Source organism: Pipistrellus kuhlii, unplaced genomic scaffold (assembly GCF_014108245.1).
Source record: "Pipistrellus kuhlii isolate mPipKuh1 unplaced genomic scaffold, mPipKuh1.p scaffold_m20_p_31, whole genome shotgun sequence".
Classification (NCBI taxonomy): Eukaryota; Metazoa; Chordata; class Mammalia; order Chiroptera; family Vespertilionidae; genus Pipistrellus; species Pipistrellus kuhlii.
Window position 1 is genome coordinate 5,574,506 of NW_023425531.1, and position 19,404 is coordinate 5,593,909.

At 51.9% G+C, this 19,404-nt stretch overlaps 1 protein-coding gene across 1 annotated transcript; it reads right to left on the minus strand.

Annotated features, from left to right (window-relative positions):
- Positions 1-650: 650 nt before the first annotated feature.
- On the minus strand, positions 651-19,363 carry LOC118731522 (integrin alpha-M). The gene is made up of 19 exons (XM_036460162.2): positions 19,074-19,363; positions 11,645-11,785; positions 11,346-11,555; positions 9,577-9,707; positions 9,331-9,494; positions 7,265-7,419; positions 7,039-7,170; positions 6,804-6,877; positions 6,467-6,608; positions 6,255-6,374; positions 5,468-5,547; positions 4,591-4,674; positions 4,145-4,220; positions 3,327-3,434; positions 3,112-3,195; positions 2,744-2,860; positions 2,529-2,630; positions 2,217-2,327; positions 651-1,571 (listed from the first exon to the last, which is right to left on the minus strand). Exons 1-19 carry the CDS (start codon positions 19,329-19,331, stop codon positions 1,500-1,502), a joined length of 2,361 nt encoding a protein of 786 aa, XP_036316055.2. The 5' UTR covers positions 19,332-19,363; the 3' UTR covers positions 651-1,499.
- Between the last annotated feature and the right edge of the window lie 41 nt (positions 19,364-19,404).

Below are 19,404 nucleotides of genomic sequence, written 5' to 3' on the forward strand. Positions count from 1 at the left end.
CTCCCATCTCTTTCTGGCAGACAGAATCCCTGCTGATGTTCACAGCCCGATGTTATGAATGAACCCGTGTCTGAGAGGGTGCCTGGCTCTGCTGTTCTGGGCTGGGAACCTGGATGGGGGTGAGACCCTGTGCCCCTCAGGGGACCTCTGCAGCTGAGCTAGGATCCCGGCTGCCACTCATGGAAGCAGGGCCAGTGCTTTCTGTGTCTCTGCCCTTCGTACCAATCTCAAAGCGGCTCCTTTAGCAAGTCCTCAGTTACAGGCCTTCTGTCCTCTATTGTTATTTCCTGATACCACTGTGAGATGAAATTACTTCACTTAAATTCTTATTGCTTTTTGGAGAATGTAAACCTCTGGGAGTATATCCTTTAAATTATCTTTATACATATGCAAAAATGACATATATTCAATTTATTAGTTCACAATCATTTTAATCACAAGAGATTGGAAATAGTATATCAAAAGGAGACTGGTTACCTCAGAGGGAAAGTAGGGGAGGGTGGGGGTAAGCAGGGGAGAGATCAACCAAAGGACTTGTGTGCATGCATATGGGCCTAACCAGTGGCCATGAACAACAGGGGGTGGGGGCATATGTGGGGAGGGGTTTGGGATTGGAATGGGGGGATGAGGATAATTATGTGATACCATAATTAATAAAAAGTTTTTAAAAAGGAGACTGGTTAAGTAGTTCATCATGACACAATGAACTACTGTTGAGCTGTATAAAAGAATGAAAAAGTACTTTATGTCTTATATGAAACAATGGCTGAGCTTTATTAATGAAAAAGAGCTGATGCAGAAGAGGATAAATAGCCTGTGCTATCATCTGTGTGAAAATCGTGTGTGTGTGTGTGTGTGTGTGTGTGTGTGTCTGTTTGCATATGCCTAGAGTCCTCGGGAAGGAGACCCGAAAACACGTGGCCTTGACTGGCCTTCAGAAGTGACTTAAATGGTGGGCGATCGGGCTGGAAGGGAGACTGTTGACTTACACTATGAACAGGTTTATATATTCAAAACCTAAAGTGACATTAGGACAGTCAGTAATTGGTAAAGGGAGGTGTCATTGCCTATTGGACGTTCTTAGCTTTGTGTGGAGGGGGTTGGGCAGGCTCCTGTCGGCTGGCCAGGTCTGGGCCTTAACGTGGCTCCCCATGGGGCCTGTGTGGTGGCTGTCCAGCTGCTGCAGGTGTCCTCGCCCCGAAGGGAGGCCTCCCTTCAGCAGGGACTGCCTTCACCTCTGTCCTGGAGGAAGGCTGGACGGCGCCTTCAGCCCAAGCATTCCTCCTGAGAGGGTTTGCCAAAGCGTCTGGCCCCCGTGCAGAGACATCTGAGACACACAACAAACACTCACACACGAATAGAAATGGAAACCTAAGCAGGTCTTTTCTGAGTGAGACATCACCACAGTCTCCGGGTGGATGGACGGACGGACGGACGTGTCTGTCCAGAGCCTGTGCGCTGGTCTACCCACAGGAGACGCCACGCAGCGGGAGGAGCGGCTACTGGGGTGGGGCGGCCTCAGGAGCGGCTTCACTCATCATGTCCTTGTACTGCCGCTTGAAGAAGCCGAGCTGTGGGCAGGAACACGGCTGAGCTGGATCAATGAGACACCACGGCCAGGGCCATGCAGGCCCCGAGTGGGGACAGAGGGACCAAGAGGGCAACGAATAAGGTGTCAGAGTATGGAAGGGACCTGGGAAAAGTGGGGCAGGGAGCAAGGTGGCAACAATATTGGGGCCTTAGCTGGTTTTGCTCAGTGGCTAGAGCATCAGCCTGCGGACTGAAGGGTCCCAGGTTCCATTCCTGTCAAGGGCACATGCCTGGGTTGTGGGCACGATCCCCAGTAGGGGATGTGCAGGAGGCAGCAGATCAATGATTTCTCATCACCGATGTCTCTATCTCTCTCTCCCTCTCCCTCTCCCTTCCTCACTGAAATCAATAAAATATATATATTTCCTGAGGCCAGGAAGAAAGAAAATGAGATAGAAGGAGGAGAACTGCTCCTGATGTGGTGGTCATTCTGTCCTGGGCACTCTGGGTGCTCCGCACGAATTAACTCAGTTCCCTTCGCCAAAGGGGTATTTGTGCTCCCGTTTCACAGCTGAAGAAGCTGAGGCCCTGGGACTGGCCATGGTCACCGAGCGGCTGCCCAGGGCAGGCAAACCCAGAAGAAGCAGCGAGGGGGCAGGAGGGCGGGCAGAGGGCGCCGGGGGTACCTTGTACATCGCCGCGGTGATGAGGGCGAGGAGCACCAGCCCCCCCACGGAGCTGCCCACGATGAGCGGCACCGGGTCCTGCACCACAAACGGCTCCACCTTGGTCTCTGTCTGGGGCAGGAAGGGGAGGGCAGGGACACAGGTTCTGGTTTCTGGGGTTTCTGCAGACCTTGCACCCTGCACCCAATAACTAAGCCCTCCCCGTGCCCCCAACCCAGCCCTCCTTCCCCCCCCCACCTCCCCCTCTTTACCAGACAGCCCCAAAGCCAGCCCCCTCCCCTCCCAGGAGCCCCCTGTTCCCCAAGCAGGTACCTGGGCCCTCACGAGGGCCTCCTGTCCGGGCAGCTGAACAAACCCCGGGTCGTCCAGCAGGATCTCCGCGGTGCTCACCACCTGGAGGTGCTTGTGCAGCGTCTGGGGGGAGAGGCGGCACTGGGTCTGGGCTTGGGTGGCAGGCAGACCCGATGGGCCCGGGCCTCGGTGCCTGGGCGGCCCCATGTGCAGCCCGGCTGGCTCGGCCCCCTTACCTCGATGTACCAGCCGAAGGACAGGCTGCCCGTGAGGTTGACGCTGAACCCCTCTTGGCCGCCGAAGGGCTCAGCCAGGGCGCAGCATATGCGCAGGCACACGGCGACGGAGCAGTTCTGGGGGGCAGAGGGGCTGGGGGGGCAGTTCTGGGGGGCGGAGGGGCTGAGGGAGTGGTTCTGGGGGGCGGAGGGGCTGGGGGAGTAGTTCTGTGGGGCGGAGGGGCTGGGGGGAGTGGTTCTGGGGGGGGGCGGAGGGGCTAGGGGAGCAATTCTGGGGGCGGAGGGGCTGGGGGAGCAGTTCTGGGAGCAGAGGGGCTGGGAGCCAGGCAGGGGGCGGTGCTGAGCCCGGAGCCCAGTACCCTTCTTACCAGCACTGGGGCCTTGCTCAGCTCAGCACGGAAGCTGGAGCGTGGGGGCTCCCGCTCCTCCTGGCGGCAGGTCCTGTTCAGGTCCTGGGGGAAGAGGGGTCCTGTGAGCGCTCCCAGGTGCACCCCAAGGAGGAGCGGTGTCCCAGGTCCAGGAGAAGGTCAGAGGAGACAGAGCTGAGGGGAGACCGGCTGTGGAGGACGGCCCGCGGGCTTACCGGGGAGAAGACGGCGGCGGGGTCGCCCCACACGGGCTCCTGGTCCAGCCGGATGGGGATCCAGAGCACCACGCTGACACGGGGACCCCTCTGCCCCAGGTTGTTGAACTGCAGGTGGCAGGCGGGTGTGAGGACCCCGGCCTGGCTGCTCTCACCCCTCCTGCCCAGCACTTGGCCTGGCTGATCTCACCCCTCCTGCCGGGACCTGAGGACCAGGCCCGCGGGACCAGGCACCTCCTGCCCGCGCCCTCTGGGGGGCAGGCAGCGGCCAGAGGGGAGGCCAGGGTGCTGTGAGCCCGGCTGTGAGCGGGCCCTGCCCCCCCACCCCCGCAGTCACTGTGAAGGTAACAGGAGGGGACTGTGTGCGTGCGTCCAGCCGCCCTCTGCACCCACGGGTGGGTGTGGAAAACACTCAGAGGAAAGGGTCAGTTGTTGCTGACGTGTGCCATGTAGCTAGGCTACGGGTGGGCCTGGCCTGTGCCCACTTCTTTGTCCTGTCGTTATCCCGGGGCAGCACAGAGCAGCCCTGTCCGCACCACTTCCCCACCGCAACAGGTTCTCGGCGATCCGGGTGTGCGTGGTCATGTGCAAACAGCACCATTTATCCCCGGGCGTGAGCATCAGCGATTTGGTAAAGTCCCGTGGACATACGTGTGTGCACGCCTGTGTGTGTGTGTGTGTGTGTGTGTGTGTGTGTGCGTGTGTGTGTGCGTGTGTGTGTGTAGTGAGAGCGAGCGTGGGCAGAGCCTGGCACACAGCAGCCCTGACGCCCCCTTCCCCTCACTATTCTGCACCCTGGCCCGGCCTCGGGGCCCCACCTGATACTGATGGCTTATGGCCTGGCTGGTCTTCGTGGAAGCTGGGAAGCTGAGGAATTTGATGGAGCTCTCGCGACTGATGGTGGAAAGAAGAAGGAGCAGGTGAATGTTCTGGAAGGGGAGTCTCGTGTGTAAGGGTTCAATAGGCACATGGGTAATGCAGGCCTGAGAGGGTGGGAGCAGGCTGGAGTGCAGGGGGTGATGTGTGTGGCTGGGCCTCACACACGTGTGAACACACATGCGCACACACGTGCACACATGCAAACACATGCTCGTGCACACACACGTGCTCATGCACACACACACACACCATGCACACGCACATGCTCATGCACACATGCTCGTTTATCCTCAGAGCACACAGGCACTCGTGTGCAGACTGACACACACTGGTGCTCAGTGGCCCGTCCAGCCCGTGTGCAGCGGGAGGGGCTCTGGGCGTGTACCTGGCCACCACCATGTACACGGCGTACTTCACCGGCAGCGCCAGCTGGGCCTCCGACTGGTTGGTTCTCGGCGAGTTGTTCTCACTGAAGAGAGACAGAGAGCTTTCCCTCTCCCTCCCCATTTCCCTCCCCTCTCCCTCTCCCGCTCCCTCTCCACTCCCTCCACCTCAAACCAACCACCCAGCTAGTTCTTTCTGCATCCCAGCCACCACTGTTCTCCACCCCCACTTCCTGGATGTCTGTGCTGCCTTCTTCTCTCTGGTCCCTGAAATCGAAACTGCTCCCACCACCACCACCACCACCCGCTCTGCCCAAGCCCCAGCCCTCCGGGGGTGGCCTTTCTCCATGCCAGTGTGACCCTGTCACGCCCAGGTCACGCTGCAGACGTCCTGACAGCACCCATCAGCCGGTCCATGACACTATCCAGTTTGTGCCAACATCTCCACCCCTCCTCCAGCCCTGCGTCCTGGGCCTGGGCCACGCCCCCACACGTCCCGTCTTTCCAGCTCCGGCCCCTCCTCCGCACACTCCTCCTTCATTCTGTCTTCACGGCCCCTCAATCTATGCCTTTGCTTGGCCCCTCACAGCCTCAGCACCTCTGCTCCGGGACTCCTCTCTGAGCACCGAGCTCCCGAGAACACGGGCAGCCGTGTCAGTTACGGAACCGCCCGCTCCTGCCTGCCTTGCCGCTGAGTGCTAACCTCGGTGAGTGCAGCCAGGCCTCGTCCTCCCTGTCCCACCAGCCCGGGGCCCGTGCCTGGCACGGGGGTTCATTCAGTGTTTGCTGAATGAATGAGCTGAAGCAAGAACCAGCTGGGGTGGGGGCAGCCGTTCACGCTCGGCAGAGGGCGTGACCCAACGTGGAGGATGCCTGCACCTGGTCACGTTGGCCGTGAGCAGCAGTCTGTCTCCCAGGGAGGCATCAGAGTCCACGTCCAACGTGATGTTAAAGGTGACCTGGCGTCGGAGAAAGGAGAGAGAACAGGAATAGGAGGAGAAACACCAGACGCTCCTCAGTGGAAGCACCAGTGCGGCAGGTGTGGTGGCCCATCTGAGAGTCTGACAGAGCAGCACTGGGCAGTGAGAGGAATGAAGGTCTGCAGGGGGGATCCTGGGAACCTGCTGCTGTGAAAGGAGCCAGCCGCAGGCGACCACGCGTACAGGGTGCACTGTGCCACACGTCCAGATGGGAGAGGCTGGAGGGGATGGGGCTGGAGGGGGATGGGGCTGGAGGGGACAGGGCTGGAGGGGACGGGGCTGGAGGGGATGGGGCTGGAGGGGGACAGGGCTGGAGGGGATGGGGCTGGAGGGGGATGGGGCTGGAGGGGGATGGGGCTGGAGGGGGACAGGGCTGGCGGTTCCTGGGGCTGGGAGAAGGTTGGGGTGATGGCCAAGGGGAGCAGAGTCACTTCTTGGGGTAGGAAATACCCTAAAATGGATGGTGGTGATGGACACACAGTCTGTGACCCACCCAGGAGCCATAGAGTGGGAATGCTGTCAATGGTGGTGTGTGGTGTTTGCATTATGTCAGCGAAGCTGGTTCTCAGAAAAGGAAGCTATTTGAATAAGAGGAGGAGGAGAAGGAGGAGGAGGAGGGGGAGGAAGAGGAGGAGGAGGGAATTCAGAAGAAGACAGGGGAGAAAAGGTGAGGGGCCCAGCCTGACCTCTGAGTTGCCGGGGAAGATGGGCTGGTTTATTGTGCAGCTGCCGCTGTGCAGGGCCCCAGCTTGGGCGAAGGGGTCGGACTCACAGTTGACACGCCAGGACCGCCAGGAGTGCCGGGACTGGAAGGCAAGGGGGGCAGATGGTGTGTGACGTCAGCCGTGAGCCTGGGGACCAGAAAGCGAGGCCAGTGCAGCGGGAAGCATTGGGCTACCTGGACCCCTGACACCCTCTGGTAGGACAAGCCGGGCGGGTAGAAGAAGGCGGCCCGCGTGCCGTAGGAGTCCTCGCCCTGGTTCCGCACCGTCACCGTCAGGTTGAAGTTCCGGGGACCGCCCACCACCAGGGTGTGCAGGCTGGGGGACAAGCCGGGCATGAGAGGCTGAGGCCTCCCGGTGGGAGGTCAGCTCCGGGGCGGGGGGGGGGGGGCACTGGGGAGAGGAGACAGCGGTGGGCAGCCCGCAGACACCCCCGGAGCAGCCGCTCCGGCTCCGGGCGGGGAGGCGGCACCGGGTAGCCTAGGCTGGGCAGCAGCGAGGAGGGAAACGCACTTGGTGAAACTGAGGCTGATGCTGAGGGCGTCCTGGCACACGCTGTCGTTGCCACAGTTCTTCTCAAAGGGAAGCTGCAAAGAAACGGGGCCTGATGAAACGGAATGGGAGGAAATAACGAAAGGATTCCAAGGTGACAGGCAACAACAAAATAAAATGTCAAAAGGAAATAAAATGAGTTTCAACCTCTTGGCCTCTGTCCCTCCCGGCCCGGCAGGACCCGCCCGGGACTCACCGAGGCCGTGAAGAGGGTCTGAGCGTCCACGGCCAGCACCGGCCGCAGGTTCCCGTAGGAGGACAAGGGCTGCCCCTCCAGGGAGAAGTTGAGGCGCAGGACAACGGGGGTCACGGAGTCCTCCACACACTCCTGAGAGCGAGCGGTGGTTGGGGTCTGCCTTTCAGCTTCCTACCCCCCCCCCCCCGCCACCCCCGTTGCTGGGGCCGTGGCCGCCCCCCCTCACCGGCAACTGCAGCTTCAGGGTCTCACACGTCTGGCTCAGCCCCAAGACCCGCGTCCCCCGGCGTGTGCTGTTCTTCGTCTCCGCGAAGACGGCGCGGGGCCGCGGGCGCGTGGAGTCCAGCGCCAGGTCGTAGAGGATGGAGCTCCGGATCTCTTCTGGGGGCAGGCGCACAGTGAGCAGCCGGCTGGAGGCAGACAGGCAGGCGCGGCCCAGCTCCCGCTCCCCAGCCGGTGACTCTGGGCAGCTTCTCTGACCTCTTTGGGCCTCAATTCCCTATTTTTAGATTGAGGACAATGATTGCACCCTCACAGTGGTGGAAATGAAGTGAAATAGTGTCTGCAAAGCACATAGCACAGTGCTTGCCACACAGTGAGTGCTCAATGCATGGCAGCTGTTCTGTTGCACACTGGAAAACAGCATGTTTTTTCTGGCTGCTCTTAACTTTCTTTGTCTTTGGGCTTCAGCAGTTTCTGCCTGGATCTAGTACTATAATGAATAGTGTTGTGTGCACCAGTGTAACGTACCATGGTGTGATTCCCTTTCTATGTACCCTACTTTGATAGAGAATCTTTTTAAAAATATATATATATTTTATTGATTTTTTATAATACAAGAGGAAGGGAGAGAGATAGAGAGCTAGAAACGTCAATGAGAGAGAAACATTGACCAGCTGCCTATTGCACACCCCCTACCAGGAATGTGCCCAAAACCAACGTACATGCCCCTGACCGGAATCGAACCTGGGACCTTTCAGTTCGCAGGCTGTTGCTCTATCCACTGAGCCAAACCGGCTTTGGCTGATAGAGAATCTTGATATCTTTCACCAGTTTTAGAAAATTCTTCATTACTATTTTTTTAACTGTTGCTTCTTTCTCTCTCTCTCTCTCTCTCTCTCTCTCTCTCTCTCTCTCTCTCTCTCTCTCTTTTCCTATTGGAATTCCAGTCAATGTTAATTAGATCTTTCACCATGTCACATATATCCCTAATGGTTTCTTTCTATAGTTTTCATCCTTTTCTCTCTGTTAATTTGTATATTTTTCATTGCTTTACCTTCCAGTTCACTACAGTGATTCTCTGTTCTGCTTCTCATCTTCTATTGAATTTATTTATTGAATTCTTCATTTCAGTTAGCATGTTTTTCAGGGCTAGCATTTCCACTTGACTCTATTTTATGAATTTCAAGTCTTTTCTGAGGTTCTCCATCAGTTTGAATTCCTGTCTGATGACTCTAATTTATGAAATCACCTTTGGGTCTATTTCTATTGTCTGTTGTTTCTCCTGATTGCTGGACTCTATGGACATTGTCCCAATAGAGCAAACGATTTGTTTACAAAGGCCCCTCCTGAATCTCCATTTCCCCAGCAGCACGAGCTGCAGAATTTCTGCTCAGCTCTTGAGCTCTCCAGTTGCTGTCATCAGCTGAGCTCCTTGGAGTACTGACCTGCCAAGGACTTGAAAGGCATTTCTATGCAGAGCTGGGGCTACTTTCTCTGCAATCCTCTAATCTCCAAGACTTTGCTTTCAATTTCTAGCCATGCTGGCTGCCCCAAACTCTGACTGCTGTCTCCTCAGCCCCGTAAGATTCCTGCTAGAAACGGAATTCTATGAACTCCCTATTCTCTCTAGTACCCCCACTACTATCCCTCACCCCAGCACAATGTCGCTCTTTAAAAATAAAAAAAAGAAGTCAAGTTCCTTACGATGAAATGCATGTCTGGGTGCTTTGTGAATTTGTCTTTAGCTTCATCAACACAAACTCCCCCTTAAAAGAGTTCCCCATTAAAAAAATAAAAAAGATCTCAGTTAATTCACAGGTGGTGGGGGGCAGTTATCTGGAGAACCGAGAGAGTAAGATGCTGCCAGAGGCTGGCTTTCTCCAAAGGGTTTGCTGGGCCTCCCTACCAGCAGGGGACTCACCCGCTTGCTCCAGCCAAGCAGAGAAGGCTGGTGGAGGCAGTGAGCACTTTGCTCTGAACTGCCACGAAGGCTGAGCCTCCTGTCAGTGCTCCCAGCCACTCAACCCTTCCCCTCTCTTGTTCCCTCTCCCTCTCCCCCATTCCCCTCACCTGGTGGCAGCCGGTCCCCCGTGCCCTTCTGTACGCGGAGGCATACGCTGACCTCCCCCGCAGTCAGGCCTCTCACCACATTCTCCCGACACTCAAACACACTCCTGGCCAACTCCCTGGGCATGAAGATCATGGTCGCCTGAACTCTCAGCACCGGCTGGGACCTGCAGAGACACCAGGGGTGTCTGTCCTTAGGCTGCTCCTCGAAGGGGAGGCCTCCCGGAGTGCTCTGAGAGAGGGTCTCACCTGAGCAGCAACGCCTGCCCCTGCGCCCCCACAGCCAGGTCCATCAGGCCATCCATCGTGAGGTCCCGGCCCCCGCTCAGGGACTGACCGAAGTACTGGAGCGTGGGGGAGAGCTGGGAGCCTGCGATCCGCTGGGGACAGAGAGGAGGAGGGGAGAGAGGGAGCGGGAAGAACGGGGAGTGTGTAAGTCAGATGCCCCAGGGACCCAAGTCACCATTCAAGTCTCATCTCCTGTAATTTCTCAAGGAACAGGGCAGCCGTTCAGCTTTGGACCACAGTCTTGAGATGGCACCCAAAGCTTCCATCAGTCAGCTGGAGGTTTTAGGAAACATAGTTTTACAGGAAAGGAGTGGCACAGCTGAATCTCATTTACATGGTCCCATAGTGCCAAGCCTGAATACTAACCAAATCACCGTGTAAATATCAGGAGTGGGGCAAGGGGAGAAGGCGTGGCCAAGGGGGTCTGAAAGCCTCAGACCCCACCTCCCACGGCGGGAAGTCCATGCTAAAAACGACAATCCGGAAGCAGCAAAACCACGTTGCTGGGAAGAATGGAGAATCAGTAACAGTGCTTCGTGGAGACCCGGGGAATAGAGAGGAAAGCGAGTGGAGGTGTGGACATTGCTGTTTCCATAGTCAGTCTCTAAAGTCGATTTTGAGCCCGGCCGGCTGGCTCAGTGGTCACAGTTGGTTGAGCGTCAACCTATGAACCAGGAGGTCACAGTTCGATTCCCTGTGAGGGCACAAGCCCGGGTGTGCGGGAGGCAGCCCATCAGCGATTCTCTCTCATCATTGATGTTTCTATCTCTCTCTCTCTCCCTTCCTCTCTGAAATCAAAAACTTTTTTCTTTTAAAGAGCTATTTGACTCTCTAGTCCATCTGCAAGAATAACACTGGAAGAGTAACAGCTAAATAAAAAGAAATTCTATCTATGCACTTTAAAACGGTTAAAATGGTGAGCTTTGTGTCATGTATATTTTACCACAATTTTTAAGTGATTTTGTCAGCTGACAGGAACCATGGGCTGCCAGAAATGTGTATATCTTAAAGTCGATGCTGCTTACTGAATTCTAACTCTCTCCCTCTCCCTTCCTCTCTGTAAAAAAAAATCAATAAAATCTATTTAAAAAAAGAATAAAAGTGAACAAATGTTGAACTCTAGTTAATGATAGGCACGCTGAGATGTTTACAGGTGGTGTGCACAGATGCTGCAACTTACTTTGAAATGCATTGAAAAACGAGAGGGACTGGAGAGAGAATGGCTATGCGGTCAAGCAAGTCTAGTAAAATGTCCATGGTTGAATGTGGGTAAACATATGAGTGTTCGCTGTACAAGTCTTTCAACGTTGCCTGTAAATCTGAATTTTTTTCTGAATTTCCTGAGAGGGGCCCTGCGTGACCCACAAGCGACCGCATCCGGATCGCTCGGTTCTGGGAGGCGGCCGGCGGGAAGGCCTCGGAGCGGGCGGCTCTCTGCCCAAACCCGGACCTGCCCGCTGCCTGCCGAGGGGAAGACGTCCGCCCGTCCAGCCTGCCGTCCATGCTGCAGCCTCTCCTCCCCGCACAGGGCGGGCGCTGGGCCCAGGCCTCCCAGGCTGTGTGAGAACTAACCTAGGACTGAGGAGTCAGGCTTCGTGCAGCGCGTCACTGCTTTTAAAGCTCCAGAAGGAGTAATGGGGGAACTAACCTGGCAGCTGCGGGAACACTGAAGGAGAAGGGGACAGATCTGCAGGGTCTGCTGCCAGGATGGAGACAGTGAGGGGCCTCACCTGGCTGTGGGCGGGGCTGATGCCCAGCCCCGACGTTCCGTGGAACAGGTACACGGCTCCCCGGTTCTCCTGCTCCCCCGGGGCCCCGATCGCCACGTCCGCCAGCTTGTCCCCATTCACGTCCCCCAGCGCGGTCAGGGCCGCCCCAAAGCGGCCCCAGGGGTGACCCTGCTCCCCGCGGAGCACGGCCTGGCACTGCCAGCTGGCCCTCTGCAGAACAGAAGCAGCGCCAGTCCCAACCTGGGCAACCCCTCCCCCCCACACCCAGCTCCACCCAGCAGGTCCCCTCAGCCACTCACCCCCCGGGGCAAGGGGCACACAGACACCCGGCCCCCCCGGGTCGGCTCGTAGTAGTGGGGAGCCCCGACGAGGACCAGGTCGGAGTTGCCATCTCTGTCCACGTCCACGGAGCAGAGGGAGGCCCCGAAGTAGGAGCCAATCTGAAAGAGATGAGGCCAGGGTCACACCTAAAGCAGAGTGGGGATTCTCCCTGTGAAGAGAAACCATGACTGCTGGGCTGGAGAACGGCTTAGGAGTGGGTGTGCACCTCTCTACTCTCTACACCACATGTGTCAAACACAAGGCCCGCGGGCCAAATCCGTCCCGCCAGGCCTTGCAATGTGGCCCACACCTCGCTGTCATCACTGCACTCCGCTGCGTTTCCATCACAATGACAGTTTATGACTGTTCAGTAAACCATTCGGCCAGCGATTTAGGCTGGATTTTAGATTTTGACCCCTTCTCTGATGGAGTTCGACACCCCTACTCTACACCGAGTGGCCAGATGATGATGATCTCTGAACGCATAATAATTTGGCCACTCAGTGCACATCCTATATAATAAAAGGCTAATATGCAAATTGTCCCCTTGACCAGTTGACCAGGAGTTCCAACTGCCCATGTCCCCTCCCCCTCGCTGGGCTGGCCGGACCCCACCCATGCACGAATTCATGCACCAGGCCTCTAATATATATACATCAAGTGGCCAGATTATTATGAGTTCAGAGATCATAATAATCTGGCCACTCAGTGTATAGTGGATGGCAAATTCTCATTTGAATGTGCTGACAGAGAGAGGAGCAGAGTGATGGGTAGTGGTGAGCATTTTACCTTGAATAGTGTTATAAGAAGATAATTCAGATCACAGAAAAAGCAGTTGGACTGGAAAATACAGACAGAAAAGCCTGGAAGAGCAGACAGATCTTCTCAATACATTGGAAGTTTTTTAGTCAGGAGCGAGGGAGGGGGTGTCAAAGTTGGTAGTCTGGCTAATAAGGAATCAACTAACTTGGATTAAAAATAACTATTACTACAGGAATGTTTTTGTGTGACATTGAGAAATAATGTCTACCTCTTAAAAGAATTTTTAAAAAACTCACAAAAGTATCTTCAATGTCAATGTGTAGAATTCACCCACGGGATTTATTCGTTTTGTCATTCACCTGCTTATTCATTCATTCACTCATTCATTCATTTGATAAACAAGGGTGTGGAGACACAGAGCCTCCGGAGCTCCCGGGCAGCATGGTGGAGCAGAGGGAACGGTGACAGGTTCACAGGGACATGTCTACAGCCATTCCGAACTGAGGCGGGTGCTGTGAAGGAACACTGCAGGGCACGTCAGACTGACATCTGCCCCTAGGCATAGAGACGGCCATGCTGGCGGCCATTCAGCTTCATCAGCAGGGTTGTTTGTTTGTTTAGGTCAGGTGTGTTGGGATGTAATTTACTTACAATAAAATTCAGCCTTCCTAGTGTAGTTTTATGGGTTTTGACAAAACACACAGTCACCTAACCACCACCATGGTCAAGATATAGATTAGTTTCATCACTGCCAAATACTCCCTCACACCCCCAGGCAATCAACCGCTGCCCTCAATCACCAGCCCCTTGAAACCACTGATCTCTTTCTGTCCCTACAATTTTGCGTTCTCCAAATGTTATAGAAAGGAAATTACATGGTATGTAGCCTTTTGGACTACATACAATATCGTATTTAGCCTTTGGGGGTGGCTTCTTTCACTAGAATCATGCATTAAGATTGACCCGTGGTATTGCATGTATCAGTAATCCGTTCCTTTTTATTTCCGGTTAGTATGCCATCATATGTACCACAGTCTGTTTAGCCATTCCAGCTGAGTGACACTTGGGTTGGTTCTAGTTTTGGACAAGAATGAATAGAGCCACTAGAAACATTCACACACAGGTTTTGGTGTGAAAATCTGTTCTTATTTCTCCTAGGTAAATAGCAAATACCTAAGAAAGGGATTGCTGGCACAGGAACTATATGTTCAACTCTGTAGGATATTGACAAACTGTGTTCCAAAATAGGCATGCCATTTTCCATTCTGACACCACTGTATGAGTGTGTTATTCGATAGTTGCTACATGCCCTTGCCAGTATTTGATATTGCCTGTATATTTTCATTTTACGCCAACAATGCTAATACATGTACAATAGTCTCTCACTGCAGTTTTAATTGCCTTCCATAATGATTAATAGCATGGAACATGTATGTGTTCCTGTGCTTATTTCCCAGCCAAATATCTTCTTTGGTGAGGAGTCTCTTCTAATATTTTGCTTATTTTTTAAAAAATATATTTTATTGATTTTTAACAGAGAGAAAAGGAGAGAGATAGAGAGCTAGAAACGTCGATGAGAGAGAAACATCTACCAGCTGCCTCTTGCACACCCCCTACCGGGGCTGTGCCAGCAACCAAGGTACATGCCCTTGACCGGAATCGAACCTGGGACCTTTCAGTCCGCAGACCGACACTCTACCACTGAGCCGAACCTGCTTCGACTGCTTATTTTTTTTTATTGGATTGCTTCTTATTGTTGAATTTAGAGAATCCTTTAAATATCCTAGATATTTCCTTTGTCAGTTATGTAATAAAAAAGGGTGGAAAATTTACAAACGTTTTTTCCAAGTTGTTCATTCTCTTAACAGTGTCTTTCACATAGCGAAAACTCATTTAATGAAGTATTTTTTTATCAATGTTTCCTTTATAGACTTTGTTTATAGTATTACTAGAGGCCCAGTGTGTGAAATCACACAAGACCCAGACCTGCTGCACCGGCAGGTCCCCAGACCTGTCCTGCATGAGACAAAGGCCCCCAGACCCACCCTGAAGGAGCCAGAGGCCCCGCCTCCACCACACCAGCCCCACTGGCCCCTGTGAGCCCTGCTTCACCATGCTAGACGCGAGTCCTGGACCACGAGAGGTGCTCCATGCACCTCATGGTAACTGGTTGTGTTTTTAATTTGCATTTTCCTAACGACTGTTTATGTTGAACATTTCTCATGTACCTGTTGGCCATTTGTATGCCTTCTTTGGAGAAATGTCTATTCAAATCCTTGCCTGTTTGAAACTTAGATTATTTGTCCTTTATTGTTGAGTTGTAAGGGTTCTTTATACGGGGTGGGACAAAAGTAGGTTTACAGTCATTTGGATGGAAAATAATGCAATTAATAAATAACAATACAAGAGTAAACTCAGTGTTTCACATCTGTAACCTGGTTTTCACCTCAGTCTCTATTTTCTAAATACCAGACCTTTATCAGAGATATTATTTATAAATAGTTTCTCCCATTCTTTTCATTTTCCTTATAGTGTTTCGATGCTCAAGAGTTTTTAATTTGATGAACTACAATTTATCTTTTTTTTTTTTTTTTTGGTTTCTAATGCTTGCTGGGTCATATTTAAGAAATCATTGCCAAACCTATGATTACAAAAATTCACCTATAGGTCCTTCTAAGAGGTTTATAGCCTTAGTTCTTACATTTAGGTCTCTGATCCATTTTGAGTTAATTTTTATATATTGTGAAGTAAGGGGTCCAAATTTATTCTCTTTCATGCAGATATCCATTTATCATAGCATCATTTGTTGAAAAAATTATTTTCTCCATTGAATGAACTTGGTATCTTTGTCAGAAGTTAATTGACCATAAATGTATGGGTTTATTTCTGTACTCTCAGTTCTATTCCGTTGATCTATAGGTCTATCCTTATGCCAGTACCATACTGTCTTGATTATTGTAACTTGTAATGCATAAGGCTAATTGAAACTTTAAGCAAATATAATTGGTTGGGAGGATCTATGGGAGGAGCTAGGGCTTATGACAGTTCTCATACTCTATGTAATGGGGAGGACCCTACTGGAAGAACTATTTATAATAAGGCACTAAGGTTCTGATTTCCCCGGCCCTTAACTTCCCTTTCCCTTCTATAAATACCCCTGTCGGGGCACACAGGCCAGAGTGTGCACATGGCTTTCCATGTCTGCATGCACTGGGTTGCAGCCCTCCCTTTTTAATGAATAAGTCCTTTTTGATGACATAATGCTTAGCTGATACTTTTCAGTCAACAGTAATTAAGCTTTTCCCTGAGCAGTGGTTGGAGCATAGGCCCCATGGACTAAAGGATCTTGGGTTCAATTTTGGCCAAGAGAAAGTGCCTCGGTTTTGGGCTCAATCCCTGGCGCTGCAATCATTCTCTCTAAAAGTAAATGGAAAAAAATTTCCTTGGGTTAGGTTTTGTTTTTTGTTTTTTGTGGTTTTTTTTGTTTTTTGTTTTTTTAAGTTTTGAAATTGGAAAGTATGAGTCCTCCAATTTCCTTCTTCCTCTCTCTCTCTCTCTCTCTCTTAAATTATCTTTATTGTTGAAAGTGTTACAGAAGTCCCCTGATTCTCCACTGACCCCTCATCCCTTACCCTGGTCTTCACCCACTAATGTCTATGTCCATGGTTTTGCCTATCCTATATAATGAAAGCCTACCGTAATATGCAAATCAACTGAAAGGCGAAACAACCAATTGCTATGATGCACGCTGATCACAAGGTGGTCAGTATGCTCCCATAAGGGGGGGGGGGGGTCACCACTCAGCCAGAAGCCAGGCTCACAGCTGGTGAACACAGCAGCAATGGCGGGAGCCCCTCCAGCCTCAGCAGTGCTAAGGAGCCAGGAGCCGAGCAGTAAGAAGCAGTGAGCAAGCAGGCAGGCGGTAAGGAGCGAGGGGTCCCAGACTGCGACAGGGCGCAGGCCAGGCTGAAGGACCCCCACCAAGTGTCCAAATTTCATGCACCAGGCCTATAGGTTCCTTGGTTGCTCTCTTCCCTCCCCACCCACTTCCCTCTGAGGACCTTCAGTCTGGTGCATGTTTCCATGTCTCTGGATCTACTTTGTTCATTAGATTCCACATAAAAGTGAGATCGTCATTCTTCTTTTTCAAGATTATTTTGGCTATTCTGGGTCCCTTGCACTTCCATTTGAACTTTAGGTTCAGTTTGTTCATTTCTGCATCATTGTTGAACAAGCCCTACATTCCCAGGATAAACCAGGCTTGGTCATGATGTATTATTACTTTTTTTGGAGATTGCTGAATTCAATTTGTTAATATAGTTGACCCCTGACAATGAAAGGGTTTCGACCTATCCCCTCTCATGTAAATGAAATCCACATAGTAAATTTAACTACTACTAGCTGTTGACCAGAAGCCTTACCAATAACATAAATAGTTGATTGATACATATTTTGTATGTGTTTCATATTGTTTGCATTCATGACACACCTTTTTCAGTATTTCAAGGCTATATAGTTTGTGAATTTTTCAAACTGTTGCAAATCTCCAAAATTTTCCCCCATATGGTATTTATTGTGGGAGAAAAAGTAGATCTATACAGTTCAAACACACATAGTTCAAGAGTCAACTGTATTTTGTTGAAATTTTTAAAGTATTTATTGGATATTGGACTGTAGTCAACAAAGGGTCTTAAACTGAAGACTGATAATAGTTTCTCACTTAGTGAGCTCACCCTCCCTCGATGGAGTAGAGGGAGGCAACATGGGACTTTGGGGGACCAGGAGGAAGGCTACAGCTGGGTCTACAGAGAAGATGATGACGGCCTGAACCAGGCAGCAGCAGTGAAAATGGAGCAAGCAGGTAAACTTGAGATGAATCTGTTTCCTATCCTCCTTCTCAGTGTTTCCTCCCACCTCCTCCCCTTCCCCATACACACTCCAAACCCACACTTTCTCCCTCTGGCCGTCTTCTTTCCTCACTCTTCTCTAGTTCTTCCTCCTTTCCACTGCCTTCAGGAAGCCTTCCCTAATGCCCTTGTGTGGATGCCCCTTCCATTTACTCCCATTTGTTGTCACAGTTTAAGTATTGTGTGCCCTGGGTGGTAATTTGAATGTTTAACATTTGTATGTGGTGGGGGAGTTTACCAGCTGGCCCTTCCCCATGTGGTTCTGCACCATACACACAAAACAGAGAAGTAGCAGCACACCTCCCCTTGACTTCCTAGAATCCCCACATGTTCTGCCCTACCCTACCCCTCCTTTGTGTCAAGCTCTGGCACCATGCATGGTCAATCTGAGTCAGTAAAATTTTTAAAGAGCATATGAAGAACTTGGCTATTGACAAAGAATTACAACAAAATCTTACACAGCAAACTGGTTTCATCCACACGCGATGCATTAATTAAAGGAAACACACAGAACTACAGGCACAGTATCATGGATACAGTCCTATTTCAGGAATTTGCAAGGATGCTTTTGACTAAAGATTTTTGCCTCACACACCATATAAGATGCAACCACACTGCTTTTGCATGGGATAGGAAACTGTTAGGACTGCTCAGGCTCCAAGCAGGGAGTTAGCTAGAGTACGTCGTAGAGGTCCCCTGAGGTGCTCTAGATAATTTCATAGTTGCTGGGGAAGTTCAAAGAGTTCTGGGGCCCTAGCTGGTTTGGCTCAGTGGATAGAGTGTTGGCTTGCAGACAAAGGTTCCTGGGTGTGATTCTGGTCAAGGGCACCTACCTTGGTTGTAGGCTTTGCCCTGGCCCCAGTCCTGGTCAGGTTGCATGCAGAAGGCAACCAATATGTGTTTCTCTCACATCACTATTTCTCTCTGTCTTTCCTTCTCTTCCACTATCTCTAAAAATCAATGGGAAAATATTCTTGGGTGAGGATTTAAAAAAAATATAAAAAGGAGTACTGGGGAAAAGACCGTTTTGCAAGGTAGGGGCCACCAAAAGGAAATACCTATTTACTGACAGATGTGGAATTATTTTGATGCTTTAATAACTAATGTGCTTATATTGATTATGTATTGTCAAATACCAGCTCTGTATACAGGAAAACTGCTAGAGAGCTCTGTAAAGGTCAGTATTATTATTTACTAGAGGCCCGGTGCATGGATTCATGCACCAATGGGGTCCTTCTGCCTGGCCTGCAGGAATCAGGCCAAAACTGGCTCTCAACATCCCCTGAAGGGTCCCAGATTGTGGGAGGGCACAGGCCAGGTCAAGGGGCCCCATCCATGAACAAATCTGTGCACTGGGCCTCCAGTATGTATATAAGATCTTTGGTTAATCTCTTCTCGTCCTCCCTCCTCCCCGCTTCCCTCTGAGATTCATTAGTCTGTTCCATGTCTCCATGCCTGTGGTTTCTGCTCCCGTGTTCAGTATCTGCCCCCTGGTGGTCAGCATCACACCTACAGGTTGGACAGCTGAATGGTCAGAGGGTTGCTTAGGCTCTTATATGTGTATTGTAGGGAGAGTATTCTCAAATGCAGAGCTGACCTGTGAGTCTCCAGCCCAAGGCCCTCTGAGGTGCCTTTAGAAGCCTTTGCCACACATGGCACCTGGCAATGCCACCCTGGAGAATCTTCGTCCTCAGGTGCCTCTATGTGCACACCCCTGGCCCACATGCCCTGCACTCACCTGGCTGCCCTTGACATCCCCGTTGAGCTCCCAGGCACCAGCGCTCTGTCTGAACATCACCACCCGGCCAGTGTGCTGATATCGAGGAGCCCCCAAGGCCAGGGTTTGCACCCGGCCCCGCGAGATGACTTCAGCAGCATAGCCTAAAGGTGATACGAAGAGAAGTGTGCTTTTTTGTAGACCCTGCCCCCTCTCGCAGGCCCACACTTGATAGGTTGGGGTAACTGGACCCCGCACTGCATTTCTCTTTGTTAACATAATTAAAATAAAACTTTGAAGTTTCTGTCTTGAAACCTATCCCAGGGGCCTATGAGAGATCCAACCACATCAG

Bases quoted from the DNA above. Each gene is read 5' to 3' on its own strand.
- LOC118731522 (XM_036460162.2), bottom strand. From the start codon at position 19,331: ATGTTAACAAAGAGAAATGCAGTGCGGGGTCCAGTTACCCCAACCTAT. The intron at 11,556-11,644 runs GTGAGTGGCTGA...TCTGTTCTGCAG, and splicing joins TGTGCCCCTTGCCCCGGGGG to AGGGCCAGCTGGCAGTGCCA. The intron at 4,675-5,467 runs GTGCAGGCATCC...GTCTCTCTTCAG, and splicing joins CTCACGGCCAACGTGACCAG to TGAGAACAACTCGCCGAGAA.